The 19,376-nt window shown below is 37.1% G+C and overlaps 1 protein-coding gene across 2 annotated transcripts in view; it reads left to right on the top strand.

Annotated features, from left to right (window-relative positions):
- Slc13a1 (solute carrier family 13 (sodium/sulfate symporters), member 1) overlaps positions 1 to 19,376 on the top strand; it is a 79,837-nt gene that overhangs the window by 30,509 nt on the left and 29,952 nt on the right. For both annotated transcript variants that reach the window (NM_019481.2, XM_006505140.4), the window contains exons 3-6: positions 426 to 562; positions 3,094 to 3,281; positions 3,913 to 3,970; positions 4,051 to 4,099. In NM_019481.2, coding sequence (NP_062354.2) covers positions 426 to 562; positions 3,094 to 3,281; positions 3,913 to 3,970; positions 4,051 to 4,099 — 432 coding nt within the window. The remainder of the gene's footprint in view (positions 1 to 425; positions 563 to 3,093; positions 3,282 to 3,912; positions 3,971 to 4,050; positions 4,100 to 19,376) is intronic.

Genomic DNA, 19,376 nt, shown 5'->3' with positions numbered 1-19,376 from the left:
TATCAGAAGACAGGTAAAGTTATGATAAAGTTATGAATTCAGGTTGGTGAGGATGAAGATTTGAAAATGTGGGGACTAATGTGAAATTCCCTGACATTTTAGTCATTGGTACTCCACTATAAGATATTTTAACAGTAATATCAGTTTATAGATGGAGAAATTAAAGCATAGCACCACTTGTACGACGTGACTCATTTTTTAAAAATTTAGTGCTTTTTGTATGTATATTTTCCTGTATTCTTTAAAATAGTGTTGTTTCTGGGTGAAACTATATACAGTGTGTATTCAAACACATTTACATGTCCTTTGACACAATAGAAAATTGCACAGTTGAAGGTCACAGTTAAGAGTAGTAGCCTAAGAGTGTCAGTTGTACATCATTCCTGGACCAAGATACATAATCATGGCTTTCATTGCAATTTCAGGTGGCTTCTGCTTATTTCAAAGACTTTCACCTTCTGCTAATTGGAGTCATCTGTTTAGCAACATCAATAGAAAAATGGAATTTGCACAAGAGGATCGCTCTGAGGATGGTGATGATGGTGGGGGTGAATCCAGCCTGGTGAGTATTATGTATACAGCACCCACATTGTATCCTAAGCATATGGTTGTGTGCCCAGCAAAATTTAAGTAAGTAATGCAGGAACTGCCTTGGGCAGCAGGATAATCATGAAGGCGATGTGAAGAGTGCTTGAGGGGTAGGAGGGAAACAGCAACTAGTTTCCTTTTAGTTCAGGTCAAATTTCAGGGAGATTGGAAGAGATGCACACAGCGCTCTCAGCTTTAACACACCATTGGAGTCAAAGATGAGAGGCGCCTTGAACCCCAGCACAGGAGATTTAATATACTTCAGAGTAGATTTCAATTCCATCTTGTTTATTTGGCTGATTACACATTCAAAACTCATTCAAGAGCATCCTTTATCAACAGGGAGGATGTTAAGAACCAAAGACAAAGACATTACTGACAGAATACAAATCTGTGCAGGAAAATTTCAAGGTGAACACATTTTTCTTTTCAAATCAAGTGTTGCAAAGTGAAACAATCAATTGAGAATTTTCTTCCGTACGTGAAATTACTCATTTGACTGATTCCCCTTCACTGAAATGAATGTTTTTCATTCCATTGAATTAATTGGTTATTTGGGTTCTACTCCACCTCTTGTTATGAACACGAACATCAGCTAAGGAACACTTTCAGTGTCATAATAATTTGCATAATGCTTTACTTTAAAGCCTTAGGTGGTTTTTCTCCTTCTTATCATCCTTTGGAAAATATGGAAATAAATTGACTTCTGTTGCATAATTTCTTCAAGGGCATAGGAGACTCTATGTAGAGCAAATTTCTGTAGAGCAAATTTCTTTGCTAAAATACTAATACTATGCATGTATGTTTATGCACAATTCTCTGTGTATATATGGCACATCTGAGACAAACATGACAAAATATATTACTTAGAACTTTATCTTATGAATATAATTCTCTTAAATATATTTATTATGTAAATACAGTGGAATAGTACCTTTTCCTCTTGGGTACTGTCTTAGTCAGGATTTCTATTCCTGCACAAACATCATGACCAAGAAGCAAGTTGGGGAGGAAAGGGTTTATTCAGCTTACACTCCATACTGCTGTTCATCACCAAGAAGTCAGGACTGTAACTCAAGCAGGTCAGGAAGCAGGAGCTGATGCAGAGGCCATGGAGGGATGTTCTTTACTGGCTTGCTTCTCCTGGCTTGCTCAGCCTGCTCTCTTATAGAACCAAGACTACCAGCCCAGAGATGGTCCCACCCACAAGGGGACCTCCCCGCTTGATCACTAATTAGATCTCATGGAGGCATTTCCCCAACTGAAGCTCCTTTCTCTGTGATAACTCCAGCTTCTGTCAAGTTGACACAAAACTAGCCAGTACAGGTACCATAGAAATCTTTTCCTTGGTCATTGTTCCAGGAGAGAGGACATTGCAGTGTGCAGTTAGGCAGGACTCCTGTTCATTACATCATTATTTGCCTCTTCGGTTTAAGGCATTTCTACCAGTTGAAGCCTCACATGATGCTAATTTTTTTAACATGGAAAAAAATTATACATTCTATATATACTACAAGTTAGTTTTTAATGATAGTATACAGTTTTTATTTTTTAAATTAAGAGTAAGTTCTGTTTAAGCATATTTCTAAGATGTCTTATGTTGTTTCACACATAAAAATATTCATCATACTCAAAATATTCATCAACTTAAGTTGGAAACACGTTAAAGAATTGTCTATATAGAGCTAATTTTTAAAAGGTGATTATATAATTAGCACGTCATAGAAATATCTCCTTCTGAATGATTTTTGGCATCTCCTATCAGATCAACCCCCTGCCCCTGCTCAAATATCATGCTGAAGTTTTATAGAAATGGTTTAAGTCCCAAAGTCTTAGATGTGTTATTTTAAGGATGAATTACTCTATGTATAAGAAAAGACAAGTAATAAATCTAATTCTTGACAACAGGAAGGAATGCTAGGTTCAGGAAATCATAACTAATAGAATCTATAGAAAATTCTCAAGCTTCATTTTAGCAAGTGATTGTAGCCATTTTCTCCACCCACTATATATTGAACCAGGAGAATGAATGAGTGAAAGGAAGATTTATAAATAGGAATCTTGTTCCTACTTCCTTTTGCTGCACAGAAAAATGATCCAGAGGTAAAACAAAAGCAGGGGATTCTCTTGGGTGGATGGACCCTTCCTCTTCCTTGGGTCTAGAGACAAGTAGCTTATTCATTAAAAAAAAAAAAAAACATACTCAAGTATTAGGGTCACACTCAAGCTGTTTTGCTACAGACCAATTTGCAGTTAGGTATACATTTAAGTTATTATCTGATTTTGAAAAGAATGTTCTCTTTGTACCCTTAAGGGGCATATATCTTAATAAATTTCTACCTGTCTGTGTAAACACACTTGGAGTCCCCCGTCAGGGCAGAAACTTGACCTTCTGTGTTCTGAAGTACATTATTTCCAACTTGCAAACACTTCTGAAATAGTTGACTGTAGAGAGCTACATGAGCTCCACAGCCCAGCTCCGCACTAAAGACCCTCTCGTTTCAGGCTGACGTTGGGGTTCATGAGCAGCACTGCCTTCTTATCTATGTGGCTTAGCAACACCTCTACTGCTGCCATGGTGATGCCCATCGTGGAGGCTGTGGCGCAGCAGATCATCAGTGCTGAAGCAGAGGCCGAGGCCACTCAGATGACTTATTTCAATGAATCTGCCGCCCACGGACTGGACATTGATGGTATCATGTATTGATATGGCCACAGTGGGGTCTAGTCATTTGGGCAGTAGGCATCAATTCAATAATGCTGGGATATATTTTTGAATTAAGAATGCATAAATGCATGAGATACATTTAGCCTCACTATTTTTTGTAGTCTCCAGTATCTATCCAAATGAATTCTACAAATGCTTTACATTAAATTAACTGTTGAGTATATATTCTCTGGCATAAAAAGGAAGAATGCCTTTGTACCCTCTAGCCAGTCCAATGGAATGCTTTTATGTCCTTATCCATAGACATCCAGGTTATTCTTCTTTCTCATGAATGGTTTTCCTGCATACGTTATAGATATTTAATTCCTACATCCTATTGGGGTACAACACAGCATTAAATTCCACCATTGGTATTTCTTGCTCTGATGAACTGCTTGGATGCAATGAAAGATGTTGCAGGATATTTGTGCTTATAAAAGAAGGATACTATATTAATCTAAGGTGAACTTGTTTATTTTTAAATTTCAAATAATGCTTCTACCTTCTAATGCATACATACACATATGTACGCACACATACTCATCATGTGTGCACATATGCAGACCCATTGATAGCTCTCTATTTAAATGGCCTTTCTTTCATTTAATATCTTACAGAAACTGTTATTGGACAAGAAACAAATGAGAAAAAAGAGAAAACAAAACCAGCTCCAGGGTAAAGACTATTGATATTTAATAAAGATTTTCCAACTTACATTTTGATGAAATTACAAACTGGGTCAATTTATGTTTCAGAAGCAGTCATGACAAAGGGAAAGTGTCAAGAAAGATGGAGACAGAAAAGGTACATTACATTTGATTCTTCCTGAATACTTGTACATGAATTATATTCATAGCCTAACTGGATACATGCCTATTTTAAAATGTGCTACTTTCTCATATAAAATTAATTTGTATAAAAAGTCCAAGTGTGGTACGATGGTTTGATAAGAGGTCCTCAATAGATATCCAGATAAGATTTTAGACTTTGTAAACTCACATCATTATTTTTTTTCCTTCTAGTAGAATTGTGGTGATGGTGATTAGCCAACTGAATTTAAAGAAACATTTCTGCTCACAGAATACTGTTTCGGTTCTTACTAAATCTTGTTGACTCATCCCACCGGTTCTCATTAGCATCTTCTGTTTCTTCAGACTGCAGACTTAGAACACCCTTTTTCACATACTTACAAGTGAGCATGTAATTTTAGCGCTCTCACTGCTACTAAAATTTCAATGTGGAATTCATGAGTTGCTTCTGTCTAATCCAGGCAAAAGAGTTGTAGCTGTTGTAGATATTGAGGAGAGGAAGGAGACCTTAGAAAACCGCACCATATAATGCATTTCCTTCAAATAAATCAATATAAAAACACTGCAATGCACTGCACCAGGAGCAGAATTTCTCAAGACAGCTGAAAATAATCCTACTTAGAAATAGTCCTACAGTCACCATGGCATTAAGAAGAGGAGAGCAAGGTATATATTTCCTCTTTGGGCTGCCTAATACATTAGCATGCAGCTCAATGGGAAAAGGAACGTTATTGCTCCTAAAAATTTCGAGGAAAGAATGAGTTCTCTGGAAAGAGAAAATAAATGCAAGATAAGGTTTAAACCATTAGCTGTGTCTACCTGAAGGTTTTTATGAAAAAATTCATGTTTGTGAAAACATTATTATCTTTGAGGATAGAAATATTCCCTATAAAACATTAAAAATAAAGTGCAGGTGTGTTATAGAAGTGTACATTAGAAAATAAACTTTGTATATGCTCATGAAGCCTAGCAAGTCTAAAGAGAAGGGGTAAAAACTGTATACGTAGCCAGTAACTTCCTTAGGAATATCTTTAACAAGCTAGCTTTCTGGTACCATGCCTAAAATTTAAGTTCAAATTGATTTGCTATCCAATGTGTTCTGGGCTTTGTAGGGAGAGATGTTACAAACAGACTACTCTTTAATATAAATATCTCAGAACCTAGGGAATGCAAAACAATGATTTGGACACAAAAAAGCTACAAGTTTCGCCAAAACCCAAGCTTTCCAAAAAGTAGCACAATTAGTTTAATATGTGCATATCATGGAGAAGGGGTATTAGATAAAGTGCTTGAGTCTGGAAAGAGGACAATCTGTAAGAGATGATTGCAAACTCCATGTCTATAAGAACAGGTCTACTGTATTCTGGTTTTAACCTTAGCATATCCATTATCTGAAACACAGTAGGAATTCAATATTTATCTTCACCAATTAAGGGATGAGTGAATATGAAGAGGTAAAATAGAAAAAGACACTCTAATCAAAGAATACATTTATCAAAATCTCAACGTTTCAAAGCTCACAGCCTTTGGGATGCCTCTGCTGTGCAGGTGCTAGAGAAGGGTGAAATGCCTGGCCAGGCTAAGGGCAGATCTAAGCCCACAGTAAGTTTCTGATTAATCAGGTCCTGGCAATGAGGAAAAAAAATTATAGAAAATGAATCCACTGTTCTAAACTAGGTGAGGGTAGACTGGGATGCAGTGGATTGAGATGGGGAACACAAATGGAGGTAAACTTTTCCATAAAAATAGTTAGGTAGGTGGGGGTATACTGTAGGCAATAAAGATTGCTATGTAAGTTTAGAAGAGAGAAGCAAAACTGTAAGTGTTGATGCTATATGGTCTTTCAGACCCTAATACTTTAAAATTCAGCTATAAGGGTTTTTTTTTTCCTGTAGAATAAGCTTTTAGGGAAAAAAACATGTCTTATATAGACGAAATATTTTTGTTTTCTCTTTGAGATTTTCATATATGTATATAAAGTGTTTTGATCATATTAACTCCCACTTTTCCCTATTCTTCCCAAACTCCAACAGACCCATGTCTCCTAAACCCCTTCATTTCCTTCCCCCTTGTAACAATAAACCACTGAATCCAGTTAGCACTGCCTATAAGCATGAATGTAGGGCCACCGCTGGAGGTGGCGCCTTACTGAAGGAAACCTTCCCCTTCTAGCAGCTATCAACTTCCAAGAGGTCTTCAGGTAAAAGTAGGCTTCATGAATCCCTCCCCTATCCAGTATGAAATTTTTACTGGCTTGATCTTGTGTCTGTGTGTGTGTGTGTGTGTGTGTGTGTGTGTGTGTGTGTGTGTGCGCGCGCACGCACATGCACACGTGCACACACATGTGCATGTAACTCACAACTGGCCAAAAGGGAGAACATATGTTACTGTGAGGTGCTGATCTCTTAAGTGTGATGTCTTTATCACACTCTCTTTATCAAAGGCTCAGGGACCATTATAAGCAGCTGCAGGTAGAGTTGTGAGCTCTTGAGTTCAGAAGCTCAGTTACATCCAGAAACCCCTGTTTTGCAATAGTCCTCCCGAACCTCTGGCTCTTTCATAATGTTCCCTGAACCTTTGATAAAGAGAGTGTGAGAAAGACATAACACTTAGAGATGAACACCTCACACTGACTTATGCTTTGCCTTTTGACCAGTTGTGAGTCACGTACACACACACACACACACACAGTCTACTGCAAAAACAAGCTTATTTGATGAAGGCTGAGACGTACACTCACCTATGTGTATTTAGAAGATAGTTTAATACTACGTCTATTTAGCAAAGCAATAATCGTTGGTTCTTCAAACTGCCCAGTCACAGGTTCTTGGCTGGTTTGGAGTGTCATTCATTAATTTTGTCCAGTGAAGTGGGCCTTACATTCAACCAAAAAAAAAAAAAAAAAAAAAACATCGTTGGTTATTCCCATAATATACATGCCACTTTTAATCTAATGGGCAAACCTTGTTAGACTTGGTCATTTCTATAGCTCACAGGATTCACATTTGGGCAAGACTGTTGATTATTTTTCTTCCCCTGCCAGCCTTAATAGCACCTCTTATCACTATGAAAACTAGCCAGGTGTTGGGCGTGGTGGTGCACACCTTTAATCCCAGCACTCGGGAGGCAGAGGCAGGCAGATTTCTGAGTTCAAGGCCAGCCTAGTGTACAAAGTGAGTTCCATGACAGCTAGGGCTACACAGAGAAACCCTGTCTCAAAAAAACAAAACCAAAACCAAAATAAAAAAAAAAATAAAAAAAAAAACACAAAAGAAAGAAAGAAAGAAAGAAAGAAAGAAAGAAAGAAAGAAAGAAAGAAAGAAAGAAAGAAAGAGAGAGAGAAAAGAAAACTAGCCAGGAAAGAGAAAGCTTTCTGGCCAGTATCAACTTGGCTTCCCTGTTCCCCAAGTATGTGGTATCTTCAGAAATAGGGTTTTACTTTCAAATCCTGTTGAGTAACCAACCAGTAGCAGTGATTATAGAGCGTGTTATTTTAGAGATCTATGATATCAACAAACCAAAGAGAGCCATACATTACACTAGGTTCTTTGTTTGATAACCTATTGTGTCTTGGAGACCATTATCCCCCTGTGTTGGATAACTCTAAACTTGATTTTATTATGTTTAATTATGTATGTGTGTGTTTTTGTATTCTATAAATGGGTATGTACACATGAATGCAGGGGCCTGAGGCCAGGACATAGGTCAAATCCCTTGGAGTTGGCATGATAGGCAGTTATAAGCTGCCTGATGTGGGTGTTGGGAAAGAAACTCGGTGTTCCTTGTAAGAGCAATGTGTACTTGTAATTATTAAGCTATCTCCCCCGTGCCAATTTACACACACACACGAGAGAGAGAGAGAGAGAGAGAGAGAGAGAGAGAGATTGTAAAAATAATAGATATCCATGTGGCTCTTAGTGTTAGTTTTTCCTTCCCCATCCCCTTGTCTACCTTACCCTCCCACCCACCTCCACTCTATCCACACCCTCCCAGTTATCCCACTTTCTGCCTTCATCACCATGTGTGTTCCACTGTCCCCCTCTCTCCCTAACAATTTTTCTTCACCCCCTTCCTCTGTTAACCCTTCCTAGTTGCACACACACACACACACACACACACACACACACACACACACACATATCCTTCAAGGGTGGTAGGGGTGGAGGGGAGAAGCTGTAATTTACTGTGTAGTAAATAAACAGTTCTCAAGTAGAAGAAAATTCACAATTAATCCCAAATAAATGCTCCATTTATTATAATAATATCATATTGAACAAGAAAAATGAATTTAATACATGCCCAATATTACCATTCCAATGAGCAGCCTATTGTCCCTTCTACATTGTAGCAACCATATCCCATATTCCAAATCCTCACACTTCATTCTCTTTTTCTCTATAAAGAAATAATTTTCTCATAGGTTACATATAATTTGCTTATTTTCCGCTTATTTTGGTATTACCTGCTTCCTATTCTAAAATGTAAGACCCTTATAGGTATAGTATTATCATTACACTGTATATCTGGAACAGTGGTGGCTACAGTAAGTGTTTAGTAACTATTTGCTAAATGCTCAGATAATTTCAGTATTATCAGTTACAATTGATTTAAAATAACTAATGCCATATGTAAATTGTATAAAAGCATTGTAATTGTATAATGCCATTGTAATAAAAGCAAGTAGAAAAGGCATAAAATAAAACTGTGAGTCATATTAAAACATTGTATGAAAACATAATTAACGGATTGGAAAACAAATGGACTGTTAAAATCAACAGATGAATGAATAGTCTTCAAGAGAACAAACGTAAATAGACAATGAGTATTTTTAAAAAGCAAATGCAAATTAAAACTTCTTTGATATCACACTACATCTCAGCGTGGATACTACCAAGAAATCTGTCAATAAAATGGGAAAATATATGGGAAGACAAACCCTTCCTCACTGCTGGTGAGAGTCAAGATTAGTAAGACAGTTATGGGAATCAGTATTGAGGTATTTGAGTATCTCAAAATATTAAAACTTGAACTACCATGTGATTCAGCTAGACAAATCCTGAGAACATACACAAGGACTCCACATCCTTCCACAGAGACGCCTGTATAGCTGCAATCCAGTTTTAGTGATGCTATGTTCATGGCAGTAAGGAAATGGGACTTCCCAGAAGCCCTTCCACAGATAAATGAATAATGGAGCATTGCATATATACAAAATGGAATTTATTATGCTATAAGGAAAAAAATTACACTATGAAAACTTCAGAAACAGGGGTGGGTTTGGAGATTTTATTATTACACAAGGTGACCCAAATTCAGACAGACAAAAACTATGTAGTTTCTCTCGTGAGCATGTTTGAAAATGTCATCATGATGCATCAAATCTTCTATGATGACTTTGAAAAATATTACAAATGCTTGAGTGATAAAATTAACTGTAAAGCTCTTGCTAAGGAACTGCAAAGTCTTCATGTAGATAGAAAAGCAGTTTGGCTGCTGCTGGAGATGATTACAACAGGCTGGAGTTAAAGATGATGGAGATTCTGTTGTCTTTCAGACTTCTAGAATTGATTTAATATTGATCATAACTAAAGGGCAAGTTTCCATGCTGTACACCAAACAGGGATATTATTTTCTCCACAAGGGTCTCCTCTCACTGTGGGGCAAGGCCTAAGCATTAACAGGCATCTTACTGATGTCCACAACGATATCATCCTGAGTGAGGTAACCCACTCACAAAAGAACACAGATATGTACTCACTGATAAGTGGATATTAGCCCAGAAGCTTGGAATACCCTAGATACAATTCACAGACTGTATGAAACTCAAGAAGATGGAAGACCAAAGTGTGGATACTTCCATCTTTCTTAGAAGAGGGAAAAAAATACCCATGGAAGTAGTTACAGAGACAAAGTTTGGAGCAGAGACTGAAGGAATGACCATCCAGAGACTGCCCCACCTGGGGATCCGTCTCATAGACAACCACCAAACCCAGACACTATTGTGGATGCCAACAAATGCAGTGCCTGACAAATACAGAAGTGGATGCTCACAGCCTACCATTGGACTGAGCACAGGGTCCCCAATGAAGGAGCTAGAGAAAGGACCCAAGGAGCAGATGGGGTTTGCAGCCTCATAGGAGGAACAACAATATGAACCAACCAGTAGCCCCCCCCCCCAGAGCTCCCAGAGACTAAACCACCAACCAAACAGTACATATGATGGGGCTCATAGTTCCAGCTGCATATGTAGCAGAGAATGGCCTAGTCTATCATCAATGGGAAGAGAGGCCCTTGGTCCTGTGAAGGCTCTGTGCCCCAATGTAGGGGAATGCCAGGGATAGGAAGTGGGAGTGGGTGGGTTGGTGAACAGGAGGAGGGAGAAGGGGATAGGGCGTTTTTGGAGGGACAACCAGGAAAGGGGATAACATTTGAAATGTAGATAAAGAAAATATTTAATAAAAAAAAAGAGAGAGAAAGTGATGGTTAAGTGGATATCTCATGAATTCTGCTCTGCTCTCTAAACACACCTGCCATATTTTTAGAGAAAGGAACTAGAAAAACAAATGCTGATCCCAAAGAACAACAGCATCAGCATCCATAGGTGATTATATTCCACAGGTCTCATGTGACAGCTAGGAAGCCAAACATCATTTATAGCACTTTCATGAGAAATGAGTTCCAGGCATCCAGAAATGAAATTGTAGTCACCAAAGGAGGAAGCCCCCAGTTCTTTGCCTCTATGTAGAGCCTTACCATTACTCAAAGAGACAGCTAGAGTTCTATACTCTCTCAATCTCCAGACCTCCAGGCAACTTTGGATGAAGAAAATTGAAAAATCAGTACATTTTTATGAAAAATAAAGATAATTGTTGTCATTCATTTAATTTAACCTGCTGCTCAAAGGGAATGAGTTTGAGAAGAAAATATCCTTGAACAAATCGCATCAAGCTTTTAATTAGGGGTTGTTTAGTCTGGGGGTGAAAATTCTTATGGCTGAAAATTAAATTCTAGAAGACAACACTTCTTAATGCTTGCCAAAAACTTCATTGTCTGGTAAACATAGCAATAAATACAGTTCTTAATAGTAGGAACAAATCTCCTTAGCTCTGCCCAAAAAGGCAATTTAGAACACCTGGCCCCAGTTTAACTACATAATCGGTACTTTAGCTTAAACTACAGTGGCTCTATAGACATACGAATCTTCTGTTTTTTTCCCTATCTCTTGCCTGGGTGAAATTCAGTTTACAAAGGGTTTTATGAAGATTTAAGTAGGCTAAGATGATGGTTCCTCAACCAGAAAGACCTTAACTTTCTGGTTTTCCTGTATCACCTTTGTGATGGAGACACTTAGTCAATGAAAGGTCTACTATTTCCCTCTACTCAGTACTGTAGCTTGTGGGGACAAGGAAGAGGGAAGGAAAAGATACATGGACTTCTTATGATTGTCCTGGGCTTAGGACTACTCAGATTTTTTTTCCATTTCATATTTAACTAGTTCTACTTTTCTACGAATATATGCAAATGTGTGATTATTCATAATGTTATTATTTATTTATTTTCTATACTATTTACAGGTATATCCTTTATCATTTCTAATTCGTTTTCCTTGTACTTCGAAACCTTAGTTTTTCTTTGAAGTCGATTTTATTGTGTTACAAAGTTAGTAAAGTCTAGAACTAGATTATACTTCAGAGAGCTGTCTTTTGGTGTTGCATCTCCACTTTTTTGTTTAATAGAAAGCTACTTGCAATTCTTGAAGTATATTTTAGTAGTTATGGATGCTCATGCTTTGATTTCTACTGCCCTCTGACTTGTTTTTCTCTGAGAAGTCAGCTATCAGTCAAAGTATCATGACTTGTAGGTGATCTTTTCTTATCAGTTACTTTAGAGATGTGTATGAGTAAGTGTGTGTGTGTGTGTGTGTGTGTGTGTGTGTGTGTGTGAGAGAGAGAGAGAGAGAGAGAGAGAGAGAGAGAGAGAGAGAGAGAAAGAGTTTTAAGATTATTGTTTGATACTAGTATATTCTTTCTGAGTCTCTGTTGTCTCTTCCAAAAACTGTAACTCATCAATCTCCTGCCACTTTGTCCTAATCAGGTCTGCCCCTCCCTCCAATTAAATACCTTAAGTAACCTTGTCTTTTAAAAGTGCTGACTGGGCTGGAGAGATGGGTTAGTGGTTAAGAGCACCGATTGCTCTTCCAAAGGTCCTGAGTTCAAATCCCAGCAACCACATGGACAAAAAAAAAAAAAAAAAAAAAAAAAAAAAAAAAAAAAGTGCTGACATCTCGTTTGTTTTCTTCTTTGGTGGACTTGAGGATTATTCACAAATAACTTAAGTAAACTCTCTAGTTCAGCAGTTCCTGTTTAAGCTATTTCTATTTCATTGATGAACCTCTTCTCTGAGTTTTAAATTATATTTTAAAACCCCATTTTGTATACTAATATTTTAAAGCTTTCCAAGAGCTCATTAATGATGAATAAACTTACTTGTATCCTATAGCTTTAGTTTCCAATGACTTCATGGGTTGCTTTCTTCAGGTTTGCTTGCTGGCCTTTTTCATGCTGTTACCCAATTTTCTTGCACGTGTCATGCTTCCAAACACTGAAATGCTAATTTTCCTTGAAATCTCCACAGGAGAAAAAATAATCTGAGTTCAGGGTTGCAGCTGCCTACAGGAGTTTTCAATTATATTACCATATTTCCCTTAACACATAAGTAATGACAATTTATGCTTTGAAGTGCTTAGAATAAGAGTCTTTCAGTTGCATTGTACTGTTCTTTCGCTTAACTTGGCATTTCCTTCTCCCTACCGTACAGAGGATATGGGCATTATGAATGTTTTCCTACCCTCATCCCTTGCACAGCTGGCCCTGGGCATTATCTTCCATTCCAAATTCTCTTTGTAACAAGATAAACGAAATCTCTTGAGCAAAGTCAGACTCATCACTTCCTAATATTAAACTCACTTGCAGTATAGTTTATGGTTAATACAGATTTCTTCTTTCATACAATTTAGTGAGCTATTTTTCAAAAGTATGTTTAATATTTTTAATTTAAAATTGCTAAACAGGGAGGTGGAATTGTTATAATACAAAATAGATAATATGCTATTATCTATATATTATTTCAGTCATTTTTACCACTATAGAAAGAACATTTTTTTAAAATCTAGTGTTACATATATTGTTTTCTTACCTCCAAAGTCACAAAGGAAGCTTTCAAATGTTTCGCATTTAACTTAATACAATCTTGTAAGTAAATCCTGTACCATGAAAAATCATAATTTAAAGCATTGCTGAAAAAATAGCTTATTTTCACACTGAAAAGCCTTCCTGCCCTGAATGCTAAATGTTGAATACTGATCTGTGCATCTCACTATTGCCTTATAAGTTGATATTCTCATTTGTAATATGAGCCATAGTCTTTTGGTAGCTTCAAAGAATGGAAATCCTATTTCAAAGACCATTCTTGATCATTTCAGTTTTATTGGAACCCCGAGCTCCCCAGACTATCTCCGACTAGATTAGATCTTCAATAAATAGATCTTCAAGAAAAGGTCACACCAGAAAGTATGAGAAGAATCCTCTTTTACCTTCCACCCTACTCATCTTCTCATTAGTTACATTCTGTGACTTCTTTGCAGAAACAGTTTCCTTGAAGAAGTTATTTTAAACCATAGGTACGTCATGAAAAGCCAAGCTTAATTAAATCTAAATAGCATTATCTGTTATCTACTTGACTGAGCACATGGAAACTCAATAAGCAAACAAAATGAAGCCCAGTGTTTTCATACCTCTGAGCATGTGACCTCCCACTCCATTTCCCCTTCTTTAGTTATATGATGTGTTGACATACGAGACATAAAGCTACCATGCTTAATCTGTCCATTCTTTATTAGTAAGTAGTAATTCACTAAAACAATAGCAACTAAGGGCTTGGCCTGAGGTAATGCGTACAGCAAGAAAGCACTCTACCTCTGAGCTTATCCCCAGGCTAAATTTCTCTTTTATTAGCAGACAAGGTCTTACTAAATTGCCCAGGTTTTCCTTGAACTCACTATGTAGCCAGAGACCTTTGTGACTCAATCTTCTAGGTAGATTGCATTACAAGCCTACACTATATTTTTGCTGCTGTTTTAATAGAAATATGTACATCAGACCTTCATAGAAATGACACGTTAAAGAGGCCAATTTACCTCCACTCTCTCTGGATGAACAAATAGACTGCTTTGGCCATGATCACAATCAGTTTTATAACTATAAAGGTAAGAAACGAAATGAAAGCAAAATCATTTCAGAAGCTGGAATGCAAATGAATGGTTGGACAAGACTTGGGTACCAGTGAGCACAGAATTGCTAATTAGTATTGAAGAAAGCCAGTAGAACAATTTAAAAAATGTAGTTTTTAAAATATTTATATTGCAAGGGGAGGGGAGAGACAAACTTTGCTTCCTAAGTCATTAAATCTCCAAATATTTCTGAAAGTCCCCTTAGATAGCTGCTATTCCATCAAGAAGTATCATCTTTATATAAGGCAGCTCAGAGAATAAAGAGTCAGGAATGGCTCTGAGTCAAGGGAGAAGATCATAGTGGAGCTATGGGCACCAAACAAAACCTCCCACCCTGAGTACAGATAACCTGCTTGCTCCAATGCCCTCCAGGAATGTAGGAAGTTGGAACCTAGTTTCTATTCCACTGAGCCAGCAGCCTACTCTAATGTCCTCCAGGTGTCAACACACAGTAGTCCAGAAATGTCATCCCTGGGGAATGCAATCAGCACAACAGAATAAACAACAGCATCCTGACATTAGAATTTTCTTATAAAAGACCTGTCAGTGAAGCTTACAGCCAGGAGTGACTCCCAAAGCACACATGCAGAGCTTTGAAGCAGCATTTCGCTGACTTGAATATGAGCAGGCAACACCAAATTCCTAGGTATCTGAAGAAAGCCTGAGGCATGAAGAAGTTCCAAACAAAAAGAAGTCAGCTATGTGTAGGTAACAATGCAAGAAGGAAGAGGCAAATATGAGAAAGGAAAACATCATTAATATGTTTAGAGAGGTAAAGGAAGAAACTGCATTCATAAAACGTAAACAGCATTCTGGAGAAGAGAAGGACGAGACAAGAAATATACAATGCAAATAAACCTATGATGTTTAAGAAAAGGAAGATTTTTCAGAAGATGCTGTAAAGAGAAAATTCAGATGATGAAATATGAAGAAGCAAAAGCAAGAAAATAATAAAAAAAATTTTAGGAAAAGAGTAGAGAACAGAGGTGAAGGATTTTGAGAAATATAAGAGAACTTCCATGCTGGAGAACAAAATATTTATCATTAAAATCCTTCTGGTGGCAACTGAGAAGCAGAAATCTGAGAGGTCAGAATACCATAGGCAGACAGTGAACTCGACAAGCTTTCACCTTTCAGAAAAGTAAGGGGGACAGAGACTATTTCCTTTTAAAAGATTTTTAAAAAAATACAGAGAGTTGAATACTTTTCTCTTGTAAATAGGACTTTTATTCACCAGCCGTAAATGTCATCTTGGAGGCTTACTGGTGAATAGCTCACATTTCCTAGTCTGAACTCAGGCTGACTGGTTCAACTTAGCTGTTCTGGAAACTTCTCCAAGCTGGCTGATTCAGGCTGGCTTCTCTCAACTTCTCACCGAATTGTTTAAAGTAACTCTAGCAATTTGTTCGAACATTCTGGTCCCTTCTTATTCTCTGTCTTTAACTGCTTCTGCTGACCTGCACTGCAGTGCATGGACTCCTGAAGGAACTCAACTCCACTGCACATCACTCACTGCACTGACTCCCAACTGACTCAATGGACTGACCAAGCTGCCCTCACTCTCCCTGAGCTGCTCTTAAATAGCTTTCTCCTGAAAGTTGGGCATATCCTATATCTGACTCATTCTGTCAGATCTTTCTCTGAGTCATCACTTTGTCTGCCCCTTATCTTTCAAGTCACCTATGTACATCTGGACATATTTATCTGTTTAACAGCACATATAAGCCTGCCTGTATAATTTCACAAAAGTCTCCTTTACTGTGTGACATAAGCACTCTTTCATTCATAACATAACCATGACAATGTCTTTCAGGCACCATGGCACAAGAGTCTTCCTGGGCATATCATATCTAATATTTCTAGATGCTTCACTTGTTTTTAAATCCTTCTTTGTTTTGTAATCCTCACATTTTCTCTCTGTCTCTGTATCTGTCTCTCTTCTTCCCTCCCTCCTTCCCCTTTCTCTCTCTGACTCTTAGAAACATATACACAACACTCACCAAAATTCTCCACTATGAAGACATAGGGTTATGATATTTTTCATCCTGTATTTGCAAACATGTTTTCTCCTAGGCAGCGTCTTACTGTCTATTCTCAATGATTGAATCGAGCTTCTTCTTATTGTGGTGTCAAACACTTGGTTCTAAATACAAACCATCGTCTTAACAGGAAACGAAAGATTAATTTGCTGTGAATTCTTTTCTTCCCCCATAATTTCTTTACTCATTGTTCCTGGGTAACTAGTTAACCTCAGCATCCCATATCATAAAATAATGATAAATCTCAGATATGAGGCTCATGTAAACTAGGATAGGAATAATATGTGTCTTCCACTCTACATCAAAAACACTCTATTAAAGCTTGGATTTGTACGATCACTCAGTGTATAAATCTATTTATTATGGGATTTGAATTGAGTCTAAATTTTTCACCTGCTTAAATTCATAAAATCTACACGCATGTTATAATGTTCACACTAGCATTAATGATGCTTTTACAATCTTGATGTAGAAAAAGACTCTGGCATCTCAATTTTATTACATACCTGACAATAATTTCTAATTATTATGTTCATATATGTAAATATTTGTAGCTCATCTTTTGTATAAAAGCTATATTTTTCTTTGTTTTTAAATCTGTAAGCTTTAATGTAAATGTGAAACTATATATAAATTACATTTTCAAAAATCTACAACTATTACCTTAAAATGCCCAGATTATACATTAATTTTGGGTTATTGGATATCTTTCTTGAGATAAAAAATTATTTAATACATAGGCCATAAGTTTCAGGTTCACACATAAGATTTTTAATGAAGTTTGCCATATTTTACATATCTTTTAAGGTAACTTTTTAATAGGAAAAATGTCACATGGAAAATACAAACCATTATCATGTAGGAAATATAAGGCAAATAGAGTTTTTATAAATTTTTTTCTGTTGGGTAAAGAGTAGATACCTATAGGGTCTGACCTTTACGTTAATTAAAAAGTAAAAGGTAAATTATAGTCCATAGCCCTGAACCCTGTCATGCTAAATGCCATTGCCACATCCATGTTGACTTTTAGAGAGTAGTCATTTTTCCTTATGATTTTGTGAAAAGGTCTTACACTGCCAATATCACAGATAGCCAGCTTCTCTGTATGGAATACCAATGCAACCTGTGTTGTGTGCTTTGTGAGTAGAAGTATATGTTGTCGCAGCCATTATATAAAATAATATGAAGGTATTTTACGAAATGAGCTGTAGAACTAACCTATGATTCATCAATGCTTACAGGTATGTATCAAAAGAAGTTCAGTCAAGCAGATGATGTCTAGTTCCCAGAGTTCATTGTAGCACTACCACACAGTCAATATACATGGATAAATGTATTTTTAAATGTGTTTTGATTACCATGACATCTGGTGGACCTTCTTTTTTAGCAATTCTTGGCTATTTCAAATGTGTTTCATCCACCTTAGTTTAAAAATTATCCATATGTATTAAAGTACATATGACTATAACCCCGGGCGTGGTGGCGCACGTCTTTAATCCCAGCTCTCAGGAGGCAGAGGCAGGTGGAATTCTGAGTGCGAGGCCAGCCTGGTCTACAGAGTGAGTTCCAGGACAGCCAGGGCTACACAGAGAACCTCAATATATATATCAAGTACTAATATACTTCCTAGGTTTAATTGGTACTGCAAATGGAGGAATCTGAACACATCCACAGTGCTTTATGTAAAAAGAAATCAACAAAGTTGTGTAGAAGAGAATGTTTAAGAATGTTTTAGGGAGGACAAATAATACAGAGCAAGGGCTGCAACTCTGAGTTTTAAAGCAAGACAATAATTAAAATATACATGTTTGTCACTCTTAAGCACTGACACTAGATATTTCGTTTAACCTCCCTGCTTCTCCTGTCTTCATCTGTACCTTGGTATCTTGGTATCTAGGCTTAATACTGCCCTCCTCACCATGGTATAACATTTACATGGATAAATGTAGTTGAGGGAATCTGAACTGCATAAGTATGGAAAAGTTGGGTTGAGTATAAACAATCAAGTACGTTGCATGTGTCTAGTTGTTCAATCTCCTGCCCTTGTGACTTTCCTGCCATGATAGAGTATAACCTGGAATTGACAGCTAAGCAAACCTTTTCTCTGTCTCTGTAGTTTTTGTCAATATATTTTTTTCACAAAAACAAGACATATGTTTTGGGTATAATAAAGAGACCAAACCACGCAGAAGCATTAAATGAAAGCACTAAATACCTACTTCAGAATATCACAATCAAAAGTACAGAAAAAAGGAATACCCAACTTACATGATCCAGTGTCTCTCTCTCTCTCTCTCTCTCTCTCTCTCTCTCTCTCTCTCTGTGTGTGTGTGTGTGTGTGTGTGTGTGTGTGTGTGTGTATGCACACCCATGTGTGCATGTACATGCAGGCTATTTTGGAGCAGAGAGCGAGGAACAAGATTTCTGAGTCTATCTCTCAATGCTATGGATCATAAAGATGAAAACATTTGGTTTCTAGAGTGATGTCTTATGAATATCAACCATCAAAGGGCCAAGGTAGCGAAAAATCCCACAAAGATGTTAAGGAACTTATTGACCGTGTACCATCAATAATAGCAGAAAGCCATAGAAAGCATTGGAAGTTACGAAAAGGAAGGATTGGATCAGAAACAGGAAATAAGCTTTAAAGCATGAATGAAATTGTGTTTTGAAATATTTCAGTATTTTACTTATATGTTTATTATACTGTCCCATTTCTGTGGCTTACTCTTATGTGTTATTCCTATGTATTATTTATTATTTAACCCAAGGTACAATAACAAAATACCAACAAAAATCTCATTTACCACAGTTAAGTCTAGAATCAAGGTCTGGCAGGGACTAGAGTCTTCCTGGGTAAGCACATTGTCACCTTTGTTGCATTTCAGTTGGTGAAGAGAAATCTTAACGTCTTCTTAATGTCTCCTCTTAAAGGGGTTTTGATC

Source organism: Mus musculus, chromosome 6 (genome assembly GCF_000001635.26).
Source record: "Mus musculus strain C57BL/6J chromosome 6, GRCm38.p6 C57BL/6J".
Classification (NCBI taxonomy): Eukaryota; Metazoa; Chordata; class Mammalia; order Rodentia; family Muridae; genus Mus; species Mus musculus.
The sequence above is the reverse complement of the archived record's forward strand: the minus strand, read 5'-3'. Positions and strand labels throughout refer to the sequence as shown.